Source organism: Labrus mixtus, chromosome 11 (assembly GCF_963584025.1).
Source record: "Labrus mixtus chromosome 11, fLabMix1.1, whole genome shotgun sequence".
Taxonomy (NCBI): domain Eukaryota; kingdom Metazoa; phylum Chordata; class Actinopteri; order Labriformes; family Labridae; genus Labrus; species Labrus mixtus.
Genome location: NC_083622.1, coordinates 11,474,091 through 11,489,834, shown reverse-complemented (window position 1 = coordinate 11,489,834; position 15,744 = coordinate 11,474,091). Strand labels below are relative to the sequence as shown.

The following is a 15,744-nucleotide window of genomic DNA, read 5'->3' as shown; positions in this document are numbered from 1 at the left end:
TGAATGACGTGCAGGAAAGAAGGCACAGATCGGACTTGAACCATGAACGTCCGCTTGGAGGACTACAGCCTCCTACATGTGGCGCCACCTAACCGTTAGGCCCTCTGCAGTCTGTGTTCTTTTTGATGTACTGGTGCCATTGTGTGTGTGATGTTTCTGTTTGTCTGTCAGCTGTGCCTTAATCATGGTAATAGGTTTGATGTTTTGCTGCTGTAATCTCCAATTCTTTGGATATTTCAGAAGCATTGGTCATTTCTGTCATGGGAGTTCCTATATGTCGGTTGCGTTTTCAAATGTAGGCCGCGTTTCTGCATTCTTTTCAGGGAAAGAATCCCTTACTAGAGCCAGGTGATCGAGGCATGAGGTGAGGAAGTTCATTAAGTAGTATTGAAAGTATAGTGTAGACGTGTAATGTCACTGTCACTTCTCCCGTAGTTTCACTCCTGTATAATTGGTTGTGGTATTGCATCTCCAAGCTGCTTAGCCCGTGAAAACACAAAGGAGATATCCACTCATTTTGTTTGCTGTGTTTCTGTATTCACATTCAAATAACTCCTGAAATGTCCAGAAATGTTTTGGATGAGCCGCAAACCACAAAATGTTCCACCTCAATATTACCAAGACTTTTTCAATCCAGTCACCTAGAAAAAAGGAAAGGAAAAGAAAAACGTAATACATCACCTTGTGAATGAACATGACTTCTCCTGTCGTCACATCGGAAAGATTCTGGTCTTCGGTGGTGGTTGTTTTGGGCAATGAGGCTCTGAAGTTACTGAGTGACGTCATCAATCCACGTGTTAATTTGTTTTTGCGTTCATGTGCTCCTCCTAGTGGCAGAAATGTCACATTGCATGTTTAAAAGAACATTTGTCCTCAGTCAAATTAAACTTACAAAAGGGAAATATGAGTGCGTTTTAACTTTCACATAGAATCTAATGCACGAGTTTCACCACAAGAGATACAAAATAAATAATAATTGGATCTAGGATTTGAAGGTTTTGGATTTTAAGTCAGGAGAAATACATTTAATATTTCACTTAAAGCTGTGAAACTCCAAAGAGCCATTTATAACGCACATCCTGAAATACAAAGTTAATCTATAAAAACAATAATTGATATTTTAAATGATCTATTTTAAATAAGATTCTGCTGAATTCAATACCGCAGTACTTGATCTTTCATCTTTCCTTCATTTCACTTGGCTTTCCCGTCTTTTCTGACTGCTCATTTGAATCCTGCACACCAGTGCAATATCAGACATTAATGTAAAGCAGCATAAATATGAATACAAATATAATTCCTCTGATCAAACCTTTGTTTACCCTGCAGATTTATGTATTTAAATGTGGTGTCCTCTAGAAAGCAGTCTGCATCCCCACTCGTTTCAGAGTACCCTTGGGTCAAAAGTAATCTACAAGAACTCTTTTATTTATAAAAGGCTAGATAAACACTTCTTTTTAACTTTTACTAATCGATGAAACTCGTGGTAGGTTTTAATGCGAGTCTAAAGGGCGTGAATTATTTTTTATGTAACTTGAGCCTCAAACCAAAAGGGAATTTTCTGTCACTTTGTGGCGGATCATAACGTTTTTTTTTAATCTTGAATCTTTTAATCATAGCCACTGTGACTTAAGAGGACAATTCAGAAATCAAATGAACGTCGTCCCTGAGTAACTACTGCTTCTGTGATCGTCTCCATCTTTGGATAAAGTTGTTTTTGATTATTGTGAACGCTCAATGATTTCAGGTAAGGCATGTCCTTGATTGAATAACAAAAGGCCGTCTCTTGTTTCACATGTTCCACATTTTTCTGCAAGAACAGAAAATCAATCTGCAATATTTTGATAACTGACCAATGATATCAGTTATGACACGTTTCTTGTATGTGCTCTTTAAAGTTCATGTCTGATTTGACACCTGAATAACAATCAAAACCTACAGATCACCAGTCAACTGTGATCTTTAAGACTTCACAACAGTGACGTACAAATAAAGAATATTTTAGCCGATAATATGTATTTCACTCCTTTATGTTGCTTCCCCTGAGCCAGAGTCCGAACACATTTTATCTAATTATTGACTGAACAGTGTTTGACCGAATGTGAAAGCTAAACAAGCTGCAAAATAAAAAATCCAAGGCAGATTTAGATCCACTTTTTTTCATAGTGAGGACAAACACAGACTCAAAGACGAGAGAGGAGGTGTTGAATGTTTTAGAACTTTTCATTTCTCTCCATGGCGTGGTGTACAGTCACATCTTTACAGTACAATCTCATTCCCGCTCCTCAGCCGTCACTCTCTCTCCCTTAGCCCCTCCCCTCCCCTCCCTCCATCCCTGAATAAATATTACACTCTTTAGCTATTTTTGGATGACCACGCACAGCATGGCCCACATGCTTCTGTAGCCGCTAGTTTCATCAAAACGGGGAGAACGAGGGAACGGGTGAAGGGGTGCACAGAAGGGAAGTGAGGGAGAGTGGGGCGGAGTGATTAAAAGAAAGAGAAGAAGAAAGCTAAGAGCGAGTGCAGATGAGTGAGATGGTCGAGATGTTTTTCAAATATCTGAATCAAGTGGACGGAGAGGACCGGACTGAAAATAAACGACAAATAAAGACAACAACATAATGAAGATCGAAATGAAAAAGGAACTGAATAAAAAGAGAAAACAATAAATCAAATCGATTTTTTACAAACGCAAACACACAAAAAAAAAACAATACTGCAAAAAAGGATTCCCTTCTTCTTCATCTGGGCCTACTCAATTCTGGTTGGTCCATTTTTTATTTTTTATTTTTTTTTAAACGCCCGGCCCGGTTAGACAAGTGTTTTAATAATCATGTCTCTACCTGATCAGGTCTACGTAACAACCTGAACCGTTTCGGTCATGCTCTGTGATACAAAGAGCGAGCAACCAAAACGTGAGAGAGAGAAATCCGCGGAAACAAACGCTAATATGAAAATGTAACAGTGAGGGCTTCTCTTGAACGCACACGCACACATCTGTCAAGTCTTCTTCGCTTGGATTTTTCACTGCCTCTACGCACATTCACACACAATTCATCATCATCATCATAATTATTATTATTATATACTACTTTGTTTGAAACATTCAAAAAGTACTAGAATCACTATTGTCATTATTGCTGTGACAGTAATCCTTCTCGTGTAGCTCCTCTTGGTCCGCAACGTAACAGCAAATCAGAGCACAAAATACCGACCAAATGACTTCTTGAGAGCAGGACAGGACTTCAGACCAAAAAGTCAATGGTGATAATAAATACTGTAACAGTCCGTGGAACAGTCAGACGCAGTTTGTTGTCATAACAGACGAACCAACACACTTGTTTTGTAAGAAGATAAAACCCAGACAGGTCTGGGGGTGGGGGTGGGGGTGGGGGGGGGGGGGAGTGTTTACATCTAAAAATGAGAGTGAAAACCAGAGTGTCTGTTGAAATGTTCCTCATTGGCTCCCACAGAGTGACTGACAGCCTTAAATTGGACATGTAGGAGAACAAATCCCTGACAGGAAGAGCGAGAAAGTTGCCTGCTCCTGTCAGCACTTCCCCCCCCCCTCTCCTCCTGGGCGTTTGTTCCTCACATCCGCACAGCAGGTGGCGCCACACACATACATATATATACATATATATATATATATATATATATATATTGTTTTGTTTTTGTTTCAGCAGGCATTCTCTAGAGGCAAAGGTATATCTGTTCCCAGGACTAGGAGGAAAAAGTTCCCACTTTCCAGAATTTAGATCCCTTCTCACTGCACGGATGAAAGCTGTCAGAGGAGGAGCTGGAGTCTGTGATAGTCGTAAAACAAGCGGAAGTTATTCAGTCGGTCATTTTGAAATCTTTCTGTGATTATTGAGGAGTGAAGGTTTAAATCAGCCCACCAGTGGCCTGTTTCCATACACCACATACAGATTACTTGCAGCTGTAGGTTCATTATTGCTGTGGTCCTCAGTCAGTGGAGATTTTACCGGTTGAGGCTGAAGGCAAACGTCGCCAATTCAAGTCAGTCAGGCGAGGAGAATTTTGGGTAATGTAGTCCCTCTGCATGTCCCACTCGTGTTCTTATTCCATTTGGAAATGAGGGAAAGAACAAACTCAGTCCTGAAGTTCACCAGTCCACTCTTCAAAGTGTGTTCAGAAATATGAGACATTTAAGGGGGGAAGGTTCTGACGAGAAGAGGTGGGACTCAGGCGTCAGTCAGGGTCTCTGCGGTGGTCTCATCGGGGGGATCCTGCTGCACCTCTGGGACCACGATGCCTCGGTGAAGCTTTTCTAAAGACTGCTTCATCTGGAAGATAAAAATGGACGGGGTGATGTTGGGGGTTGGGGTGATTAAGAGGGTGGGGTTGGGTGAGAGAAAAAAAGTCGAGTCAAATTTGATAATGAAACGCAAGGACGATCCAGCACAGTTTGTGTGATGCATGAGATTTCCTGCTGGCTAGTCCCTGTGGACATCTCTACAAGCAGTTTACTCTAGACTCCAATAAACACACACAAACACACACACACACACTTACCTGGTCAAGGAGCGTGACAGAGGATTGCAGGATCTGCTGCCACTTGCTGAGCTGAGCCTGGTGAAACTGCCTCTGCAGCTGTAAAACCTGAGCCCACTCTCCAGCTGTCTGAGGCAAAGGACTGAGGAGAGGAGAGGAGAGGAGAGGAGAGGAGAGGAGAGGAGAGGAGAAATAAAACAGGTTTAAAGCCTGATACAAAAAGTGTTTGTTTTATCCCCCCTTCATGACAAGTGAAGGGTGTGTGGGGGGGTTTCTTGGTAACAACCATTTTGGTTTTAAAACTTTTTTTTTTCAACTTTATTCACAAAAAAAGCACTGAGGACCACACAGATAATCCAAACACAACTTGAAAGCTATCAAAAAGCTCTTCTTTCTGGGTCCCTAATTAGAAGCAGCACATTGAACATTATCCATTAAGAAGAAAAGAAAAACATAAAGTGTCATTTTTTTTATCTACTTGTTGAACAACATGCAACAAAAGATTTCCTGACCTGTGATAACTTAAAACTCTTTTCAGGCCTCAAATCCCAAAAGAAAAACCTTGGATTCCAAGATAATTGATGGTCTACGTATATTTGGATGGAAAACAGTGCAGGGTGTTTACCTGTCAGCAACAGAATAGGAGTGCCACGTCTCCAGTGTATGGGCCGCTCTTTCCAGAGCGTACAGCTTGTAGAACAGCAGCATGTTGAGAGCCACCAGCACCACCAGACTGACGGGGAAGAGAGACAAAGGATGGTTCATTAAAATGACTGCTACTGAATATATCTCAATAAAAAAAGAGTTCAAATGCTTCAACTAATCACTCAGAGAACATCAGTGAGATACCAAAAGGCAAATAAATATATTGTTGACAGAGGATAAACAAATATGTCAGTATTTCCTTCTCTAGTTAACAACACAATGTCAATCTATTACAGGACAAATCCACCCTGATGCACATGTCTGTGTCGTAAATAACTTTAACGACTGAACATGTTGCAGTCCTGAACACTTTTTATCACAGATAAAAACTCCTCACAACTAGATGATATTCATGCAAATGTTTTAAAGGGAACATATTGTGTAAAATCCAAGTTCACAGTGTTTTTGAACATATGTGGGTAACCTGAGTGTCTACCAACACACAAAATGTGAAATAAAGCCATCCAATCCTTTGATTGTGGTCTGCATAAGTCCAGAGAAAAATGCTCCGTTTCAAATTTGCTCTCCTTGTGATGTCACAGTGGGATTCAAGCAAAGAAAAAAAACCCTCCTCTCTCCTGGTATCTCCTCCCATGGACTCCACCCCCAGACTAGAGCAAAACTTTTTGCAGATCTGCCATTTTTCTTCTCGCTATGGAAGAGTGATGTCTACCGGGAACACTCAGGGGAGTTTTCTGCCTAAATAACGACTTTATTCTGGACTTAGTAACAGTCATCAGTCACAGAATCAATATGTCCTCTGCCAGTAGCCTTTAATAGTCCAGAATGCATTGCAGCTAACACACATGCTGCACGTGGAGGGAAGAGTGTGATCCTTTCTTTCCCTTTGAGAACTTTTTACTCTGCTGTAGCTTTTAGTCTCTCTATATTCCCACACAGCTGACTAGTCAAATGCTGTTGTTTGAAGAGTGCTGAAAGTCATTCTGGGAAATGTGGGACGTGCTGAATTTGTGGCACATGTAATTGATGTGGGGAAGAAGTGGATAGAACATAAAAAAATATTGTTTAATTGTTTAAATATTAAATCAAAGCCTCTCATACTGACCTGATACAGATCCTACTCACAAGAAGTATTGCAGAAAGGAAAGGAAAGGAAAAAGAAGAGAAATAGCAAGAAAGGCACAGTGAGGCTGTTAGTATGCAGAAGATCGATATCCAACATGTCTGAGTAAAAGAGGAACATTCAGACGGGGATAGAAACAAGACAGCAGAAAGCCAAAACAGTCAAAAAAAAGAATCAAACCAAAGATTTGATCAGACAGAAACTTTAGATATTCCTCTATATTACAGAATATAGGAAAGGATGTCCTGTACTTCTGAGGAGGGGGGCTGCATGCAGCGATAACTCTCGCATTTACATATTTTACATTCTACATTTGAACATTAAGAAAATCCAATTCTTTATGATCTCTTCAAATATACTCATCTCTGTTCTATGTGAGGTATAAATAGTAAATGAGACGTAAAGCCCACATGATCAGTGTGCAGTTAAACATGCTTGAAGCAATCTTGAGGGTTTTAAATGTCCAGGTAGGAAGGTGTGAACGGGGATTCAGAGAGTCTGCTGATTTGATGCGACAAAGACACAGCATGCACATGAAACTTACATGAAGCTGACGATGAGGAGGATGGTTGATATACTACTTTGTCCTCCACCACGGGAACGATCACCCAGCTTTATATACTGAGCGCCTGCAAAGAGGAACAAGCCAAAGTTTTCAGTCATTACAGATCCATCGTGGTCATATTTCTAACAGGAATAACTAAAGCCCAATCCCAGAAACACCTTCTTGGCCATCATTTATTATACTTCTTAATAATACACCTTAATACGTTTATACTTCTGCGTCAAATCTACGGCATAGCTAGTGTGTTGTGGTCTACGTCGTAGTGAGCATTACATACTTAAGCGCTGGTGTCGCTGCAATACTACGCCTATGATAGTTATATATCGCTTCTTTCCGGTTCTGCCACATTCTCGGCTCGTTTGTGTACAGGAAACCATGGTGACTGAAACCGATCGGACTATGTTGGAGTTGGGGATGACACATTTTGAGCAGCAGTTGATTGTACTGTAGTTATTGGAAAGAAGAAAAGACAGGAGACATCGGAGGAGGTGGAATATTCAGCTCGACAGCATTGTTAGCTCAGGCTACTAGTGAGCCTGCATTTAGCACACTGAGGTTTTTAATACAAAGAACACATGTTCTCATCATAGTAAGACTCGGTATCCAAATGTTCTACATGTGATGCACGTCAGGAGAGGAAAATGAAGACCAATCACAGGGCTTCCTGTCTGCGTCATTTCGACACATAGTTACATTTCTGAGGAGGGGCGTATTCGACACAGAAGTATAAATCAGGCTTTAGAATCTGTGATGGCCTTCAAGAGCAGCTTACGGGGGAAGGGTCTGAATATTTACAGATGAACAGGTTTAATACACACAACATGGACATGACTGCAGAGTCATTTAAAGCACATCAATCAAACATGTACTGCTAAAAACATGCCATTTTACTTTAATGCTCGTCATGATGATGTCATTATCATTGATGTCTTACACTGTAAGATTTGTTTCATTCTCAATCCGCACAGATCCTCCATTGCACATTTTGTAGACTTTGTGTTTCTTATATTTTTACATTTTTAAATTCTATATTATATATTGTAATTGCTTCCATATTTTATGATTTAAGTTCTTGCTATTTTCACTTTATTTCCTTTGTTAACTGTTTTTTGCACCAATACACCAAGTCAAATTCCTTGTAAATGTAAATGATTCTGATTCTGATTAAATATTTCTTTGCATCTTCATTTAAATAGATATCAATCAATCAATCAATAATTTTTTATTTGTATAGCGTCAACTCATAACAAGTGTTATCTCGAGACACTTTACAAAAAGCAGGTAAAAGACCTTTCTTATTGCTATATTACAAAGATATGGGGTTCTTTCTTATCCTCAAAGCTGTGTTTTTTATAATGCCCTGTCTTTGCTGCTCAGCATTTCAGGGACTGGGTTCTGTGTTTTTTTTTTCAGCCCTGAAGCTCCACCAAGAACCACTAGAGGGCAGTGTATTACAGAGTATAGATTCAGTTGTTTTGATTGGTTACATGACCTTCAATATTGGTGGCAAGGATAGAAATTCCCACACTGGTGCAAAGCATTTCAACACGTGTGTCCCTTCAGACTTACTGGTCTCCCTCCTGTCCCTCTCCTCCCCGACTCCTCTGTCCCCTCGCTCTCCGGCGCCCATGCCTCCTCCCTCTCTTTCTCTCTCCTTATCGCCCTGCCGCCGAGAGCACGTCCGCTTGCGGCGCCGCAGAGCAGGTGGAGTCTTAGCAGCATCTGCACCCACTGCTTCGCCTGTGGTTACCACGGTAACCTCAGACTGCAGTAGCGTCTCCAGCTTGCACACCTCATTCTCTGCACGGAGGAAAGTAAACAACAACTGTCAGAACATTTTCCGAACACAGCTGAATGTTGAAATCTTTTTATGTTGAACATCTAAATATCTCTCACTACATCTATCGATCAGAGCTCAAAGTGTGTCCTCATCAACATATTACAGGGCCTTAGAAAATGTGTTGAGCAAGGACCAATATTTATTTTAAGAGTTTAAAGGCAGTATCAGAAGTACACACAGTTTTTAAAGTTGGCCCCTTCTCCCTGCCTCAACAACAGCAGTAGCTTCCTCAAAGACGTGTGCTTACAATCTGTCACCTGCTCGCGACATTGGATAGAGTCCTGTCCCCATACCATGTTACTGACTTTGGCCTACATATCTGCTGCCCAAACTTGGTGATGCTAAGAAATGTTCCTGACCCAGCAAAATGAAGAAGTGCCAGGCAGAGGGCAGGGTCTCTGCGGAAAACAGACTCCACATAAAAACAATAATGTGTATTCTATTTGAGGATTTAAGTAGACTATCTTTGATGAGGCAACATCGTTTTTTCAGTTCCATTCTCAGAGTATGTGCCCCGGAGTTTTTACACGTCCCACACTGCACTGGGTTTTGCAATTACCCCAATGCACACAATGCATTTGGGTTAATTGCACATGAACCAAAACTGGCTTCAAATCAGCCTCTGATTTCAAAATGCTTCTCTTGGTTGCGTTTCTTTAACTTTAACTCAGTTAAAAGGTCAGCACAGAAAAAAGTTTCTCGTGTTTAAATTGTACAGGGGTCACCTCTATCATCCATGTTTAGAAAGAATAATGAGAATGCATTTTGGATAGTACTGAACATGAAAGTGAACTATCAGTACCAAAAAGGAAAGAGTGTAGTAATTCAAAACAATAATTTCTCTCTTCTTCTCTTTCTAAAAAACCCTATCAGTCAAATCTAAAGGAATATGAATCATAGACGGAATGAAAGGAATATTATCTATTTAAAAAGGGTTAAGTGGGATTGGCTCTCACAAGCCTCCTTGACAAGTTCTACCACTTCTGCAAACACAATCATGAACAAAAAACACACAAAGGGAATAAAGGCCGTGCTCTTATCTGCTGAATGAAAGCCTTGAAAGATCTGCCGTTGATATCAGGTGTGGCCAACTTTCACTTTAACTTTGTTCAGATATGTACAAAGGGAAAATACGTCTGAACAGTTCACTTTGCGTTCAACAGGCCGTGTGTATGGAGAGACAGGCTGGAAGAGATGGACTCACCCATGTATCTGTAGTACTCCTCAATGCCGCTCCAGGTGTTCTTTTCAATCAGTGTTTTCACCAGGCTCCATGGCTGCTTCCTGTAGCAGATGTCTGAGGAAACTCTGAGGAGAAACAAACAAAAAACACATATTCAGAATACATTTGTAATGAGCTATTTACCAAGAGAACTGGTTAACCTACTACTGAGTGCTTTAACATAAATCTGTTGGAGGAGGAAACTGTAGAAGTGGCCAATAAAATTCCCTAAAACCCCTGCAAACTCCCTTTGAAAACCATCAACCCAAGTGACACATTTAAGATAGCACATGAGAAGTTAAATAAAATATCCCTGTTTATGTTTCTGAAGAAATCAATCATAAAACACACATCATGGAAATGGCACCACTCCAACGTTTTGAAAATCACAGACTCATGTCGACACTGAACAGTTTTATTAGACTAAATCACTACTGTTGAAACCTTTTTCTATCTGCCTGTATCTTTTTATAATAACCTGTTTCATTATTTTGTGTTTTGATGAAGACAAGGCACTCTTTAAGTGAGCTAGAAGAAAGTATCGGTTAAAGACAATCAATTGTAAAAATAGTCCTTTGCCTTTGTCTTTTTCAGACTGTGACAAAATAACTGCGCGCAATTATTCGGAGTAACACAGACAATATTCAGAATCAGGACGGAGGACCAAATGAAGCAGAGGCCCTGGTGCTGATGTTCACGACTTCAGATAAACGTTGAAACAAAACTGCAACTTTGAAGTAAGATCTACAAATCAAACGAGAAAGGAGAGACATGAGTAAGAAAGAAAAAGAAAGAAAAGTGACAGCAGCTGTCAACAACGTGCTTTAAGGGTTATTAAAGAAAGATATATTTTTACACTGTTGGCATGTGGATCAATTACGCAGCACTTTCTCAGTTTGGGAAAAAGTTGAAGCGCTTCCTGTTATGGTTATAATGAAGACCTAAAATAACATCTACTGTATAAAACCTCATGATGGTTCCAGTATTTAAAGAAAAGGCTGGAAAATGCTTAGACTCCACGATGTGCAGACTCTCACTGAATCAAAAACACTTGATTACTTTAGTGATCTTAACACATTCAACGTGTTTACTTGGAGTCATTTCAGTAGCTGACTAAAGCCGTTATCGTATATGCACTTCTTAACATTTCTACAGAATTTCAGGAGGACTGGCCCTGAAATCCTCCTGATCTGGTTGTCCACACATGCACCACACAGTCGGAGACAATCCTCGCCGGACATGAGGTGGGGTCTCCCTCGTAAAAAGAACGACGCGGAAGTGGTGGGCAAAGCCACGAAGTCCGCTTTACGACGCTATAATGAGAATGTTTGCCTTGATATCAACTCTACGTGTAGTTCAACAGAATCACAATATCAACAGAATAGTGGAGGAGAACATTGTGGAAATCATAAAGCAGCAGTTTAATCACATGCATTGAGATCCTAGCGGTCGCGTGCATACAGTCTATAGTCGTACACCAATCGCAGGGAATAAACGTCACCCCCCTCTACCACTTGCTCGAGGTGTATTCTCCTGATAATATCCTGCTTCCGTCTCACAACAGCTCACTCAGACTTTCTGCGGAGAAAATACTGGAGAGCTTGCAGGAAAAAAATCTGGGATAAAGTCCGGGTGAATATGTGGCAGTTTGCTTCAGGAGTTCAGGAGATTTTCAGGAGTTTTGTGCAAGTGTGAAACAAATATTAAGGAAAAGCAAGAGAGCCAGAGGAAACTGATGTGCCAGTTCTACATTTGTCCCACTGAGACCAGTATATTCTCTTTAGTGTCACATTCATTATTATGAGACGACTAAAAACACAGTTACCAAGAAGACAAAGGCCTTACTCCATTGAAACAGGTCTTGCGGCCACATTACATAACAGTTTACTTGGGCCACAGTCAGTGGAGAAACTTCTGTGTCTGCATTTGCTTCTCTTCCTCTGTGATTGTTTAACATAGTCACAAAAAGTAAAGAAAGATGCTTTGCTCTTTGATCCTCAGATTCTGACATCGGTGACTTGTGTTTGCCCAGTTCTAAAGTGCATTATAAAGGTAATGTTCTGATGTGTCATCAAGTCAAATAAAAATATGTCTGAGCAGTGATGTTTGCAGAAGTAAGAAAAAGAGACCAGTAAATAAAAGCCACATCCTCAGTACCTGTTTAGTGCGGTGGAAGGCTTCTTTTTTTTTTTGAGTAAAGCAGCAAGGGGCACGTGACAGAATCAGGAGGAGAAGGCTCAGCTGGGATCAAAAAATATATATACCATCGAGAGTTTCTGGTCCCTGAGGCTGACAGACTTAACCCTCAACTACAGTTTGCATCATCTATTTGGCTGCAAAGCGACAGCACGCGTGTGAACGAGGAAACCGTAAAGAGGTGATGAAACACGGCAGCGCTCCCTCCGGTCGACTTCTGTTTTATGGTGTTTTGTGCTTCAGAGAGTGGAAAACATGAAACCTGTGCTCAGCAGCTGCTCGGCCTTAAAACTAAAGTCAGTGTTTGTTCACCTTACAATTCTTTGAGTTCAGATTGAGTGCCTCTGAGGACACAAATGTTTCACTCATTTTAACCCTTCATATTCCTCCTATGTAGAGCTAAAAATATAAATCGATCAACTGCTTTGTTGTCACTTTATAACTAAACCATAAAACATAAACATCTTCTCAAGGACTCAAAACAATATTTGTATCCAAAGTCACAATTTAAAGTATTTGAAAAATTGCAAACAAACATCTGCACACTGAAAACTATGCGCTGCCTGTAGCAACACAAGCTGAATGGGGGAAGTCCCACCTCTCAGCAAATAGCCAATACGAGTTAAGGATTTTTGGGTGGCACCTGGGGTGGCCAATAAGATTTCAAGGGGGGGGGGGGGGGGGGACGACGACGACGACGACGACGACGACATGCCACCCCTCTGGACACGCCCCTTCATAGCCCTTTAGTTCAGCATACATAAACAAAGCATGTGTACAGTAAATACAACGCTTCAGTATCAGGAAGACAAAAAGCGTTTACGGGGGGGGGAGGAAACACTTACGACATGAGAGTAAGACTGAGGATGATTTTCCCTTGTGGCTTTTCTGTTTGAATCGTGATTTCACAGTCATTGTGCGAGGTTAACATTAACAGATAATCCCTCTTACATGGATTAACCCAATAAGAAAACAACAACTCTACCTGAGCCGGCTCTTGTGCTTGTTGATGGAGGTGAGGCAGTATCTGTGGACAGTGTAGAAGTAATCCTGGTACGGTATACCTGAGGTGATGACCTCCGAGTCCACCACAAAGCACTCTCCCCGAGCGCTGCTCTTATGGAGTGTCTAGAAGCAGAAAAGACAAAGCAAATGGATTTATATCGAACTCTTCATGCACAAGGACAACCCCAAAGTGCACAACAAAATCAAAATAATAATAAAGGAAACAAATCAGGAAGAAGCTGTATTATTTGATGTAGAAAACAAAACCAGTACCTGACACCTCCGCTAGTTAAGGCTTCTTCGACTGTGATGATAAGTACAAGCATGTTTCTTCTTTGTGAAAGCCCCCGTCCCCAAACCTTTTTTCAACTTCCTGATTCTCACAATCTGACACTCACATCATGATTGGCTATCAGTGATCTTAATTCTCTGAATGTCACTCTGTGGTTATCATAAAGAACATTTAAGTAGCTCTATGTATGAATGGTGCTTTTTAAATATACTCGACGTGTCTCTCTTTTTTGTCTCTCTTTTTCCCCACCTTCACAAAAATCGCTTTTCCATTGAAAAACATGTAAATGTTTAAATATCTATGAACTTGCACAGTCATAATTGTTAAATGCCATTAAAGGTAAATATAAATGCTTTTGATTTGTGACTTGTTTCCACAAAGTTCCAGTCAAAGTATTTGACTACTCAAAGCGCTTTTACACGGCAGGTCACACCAACACACTGACACCCTGATGGTAGAGGCTGCTGTGTGAAGTGTCCATCAGATGTATCTTATCCCATTCATACACAACTGACGAATCAGCGGGAGCAACCGGAGGTTAAGTGTCTTGCCCAAGGACACATCGAACGTGTGAACGACCGACTCTACCAACTGAGCCACAGCCACCCACCATTTTTTTTTTTTTAATATTTATTTTTGGGCTTTTTTGTGCCTTTATTGGAGCGATAGTGAAGTGGATAGAGTCGGAAGTCAGGGAGAGAGAGAGAGTGGGGAATGACATGCGGGAAAGGAGCCACAGGCTGGATTCGAACCTGGGCCGCCCGCTTGGAGGACTATAGCCTCCATACATGGGGTGCGCGCACTAACCACTGCGCCACCAGCGCCCACCATTTCTTTTCAAATATATCCCTGTCCTCACTCAGTTTTCAATGTTTTTATGTTGATTTAGTGTAAACAAAATGATTTTTAAAAGGTCTCTTAACATTAAAGAGCTGTCATATTACCAGGTGTACACTGGAGACAAGCATGACAAGTCACCACAGGCTCTTTTGTTTTTTGCTCAAATGAATTTTCATGACATGACCAGCACTGACACCTGTTCTGATCTAAAACCATAACTGAGCCTAAAACTGAAACCGTTACACGGTAAGAGTTAAAGATCTAAAAGACAAAGCTACATACAACTACAGAGAACCACTCCACAAAGAGCTTAAAAAAAGTTTTTTCAAGGTTTTTTTTGTTATTCTACTTCAGCAAAGATTGAGGTCAAAGGTAAATAATAAGAGAGCTAGAAAAGGATGCTGTTTGCCCAGGACTGACCTGTGTCTCCACAACGGGGGCGGTCTTGGGGCCAAGGGGGTTGTTGAGGGCGATGGTGTAGCTTAGCACGCGGCTGGAAGTCCCAATGCTGCTGTCCTGCTGCCATTCACCCACAGAAAGTTCTGACGGAGAGGCAAAGAGACGGAGGACATGAGCGATTTAAGAGAGAAGAAGAAATCAAAAGTTTGGAGAGATTGAAGGAAAAGTAGAGAGAGCGAAGGACAGGGGAGGTTGAGAATTTGTAAATGAAAGAGAGAGACCACATGATGCAGAGGGGGTGAAGGGAGGGGGGAGAAAGAAAGAGAGAGAGAGAGAGAGAGAGAGAGAGAGAGAGAGAGAGAGAGAGAGAGAGAGAGAGAGAGTAAAAGGAGAGGGTCAATCCATGCTCCTTCATGAAAAAAGAAAGGACGAAATGCCCCAATTAGAGTGACACAATGTTCCCAGGCGGGCTGGGCTTCCAACTAGGGTAGCTAGCTACTGGCCAAATCAACTCCTCGGCTTCCCCTCTGTCCTCATTTCAACTACCACAGAAAAATGCTCCAAATTACACACGCTGAATGTATGCAAAGATGTACTTAACTTTCAGTCTGTTGAACGCACGGTTTTACAGTGACAAAGCCGGGCATGAAAAGAGGTACACAGAGTAAAAACGGTAACAAAGATGGAGGGTGGTTAACACAGCGTGAACAACTCCTGTGACAGCCTCATTAGTGGGACAATACAGTAGGTTACAGCACGTGTTTGAGGGTTTGCTGGTGGTGTGTCAAGACAATACATACGTAAGCATTTATGGCTGGACTGAGAACTGTTTTTTAAAAAGGAACTCACTCATTGCATTTTTTTTTTTTAACAGTTCAAAATTTCACAAGTAGAGATGTTTGCAGTAGGGCTGTAGTTTCATCATTATCACGATATGAGCTTTTGCAATACACACATCCCTCAAATTTAAATGATCCCAATCATGAAGAAAAATGTATTTCATGTAAAACCAGCAAAACCTGACTCAGCATTCAAACATGGTACACATGGCACAATGGCCGTGTTTCACACTATTTTG

The 15,744-nt window shown here is 41.1% G+C and overlaps 1 protein-coding gene across 3 annotated transcripts in view; it reads right to left on the bottom strand.

The window, feature by feature from the left end:
* Nucleotides 1-2,012: 2,012 nt before the first annotated feature.
* gramd1a (GRAM domain containing 1A) overlaps nucleotides 2,013-15,744 on the bottom strand; it is a 35,922-nt gene continuing 22,190 nt past the window's right edge. For all 3 annotated transcript variants that reach the window (XM_061050031.1, XM_061050030.1, XM_061050032.1), the window contains exons 12-19: nucleotides 14,688-14,809; nucleotides 13,116-13,258; nucleotides 9,917-10,020; nucleotides 8,442-8,672; nucleotides 6,852-6,936; nucleotides 5,144-5,251; nucleotides 4,540-4,660; nucleotides 2,013-4,310 (exon numbers count right to left, since the gene is read on the bottom strand). In XM_061050031.1, coding sequence (XP_060906014.1) covers nucleotides 4,209-4,310; nucleotides 4,540-4,660; nucleotides 5,144-5,251; nucleotides 6,852-6,936; nucleotides 8,442-8,672; nucleotides 9,917-10,020; nucleotides 13,116-13,258; nucleotides 14,688-14,809 — 1,016 coding nt within the window. In that variant the 3' untranslated portion in view covers nucleotides 2,013-4,208. The remainder of the gene's footprint in view (nucleotides 4,311-4,539; nucleotides 4,661-5,143; nucleotides 5,252-6,851; nucleotides 6,937-8,441; nucleotides 8,673-9,916; nucleotides 10,021-13,115; nucleotides 13,259-14,687; nucleotides 14,810-15,744) is intronic.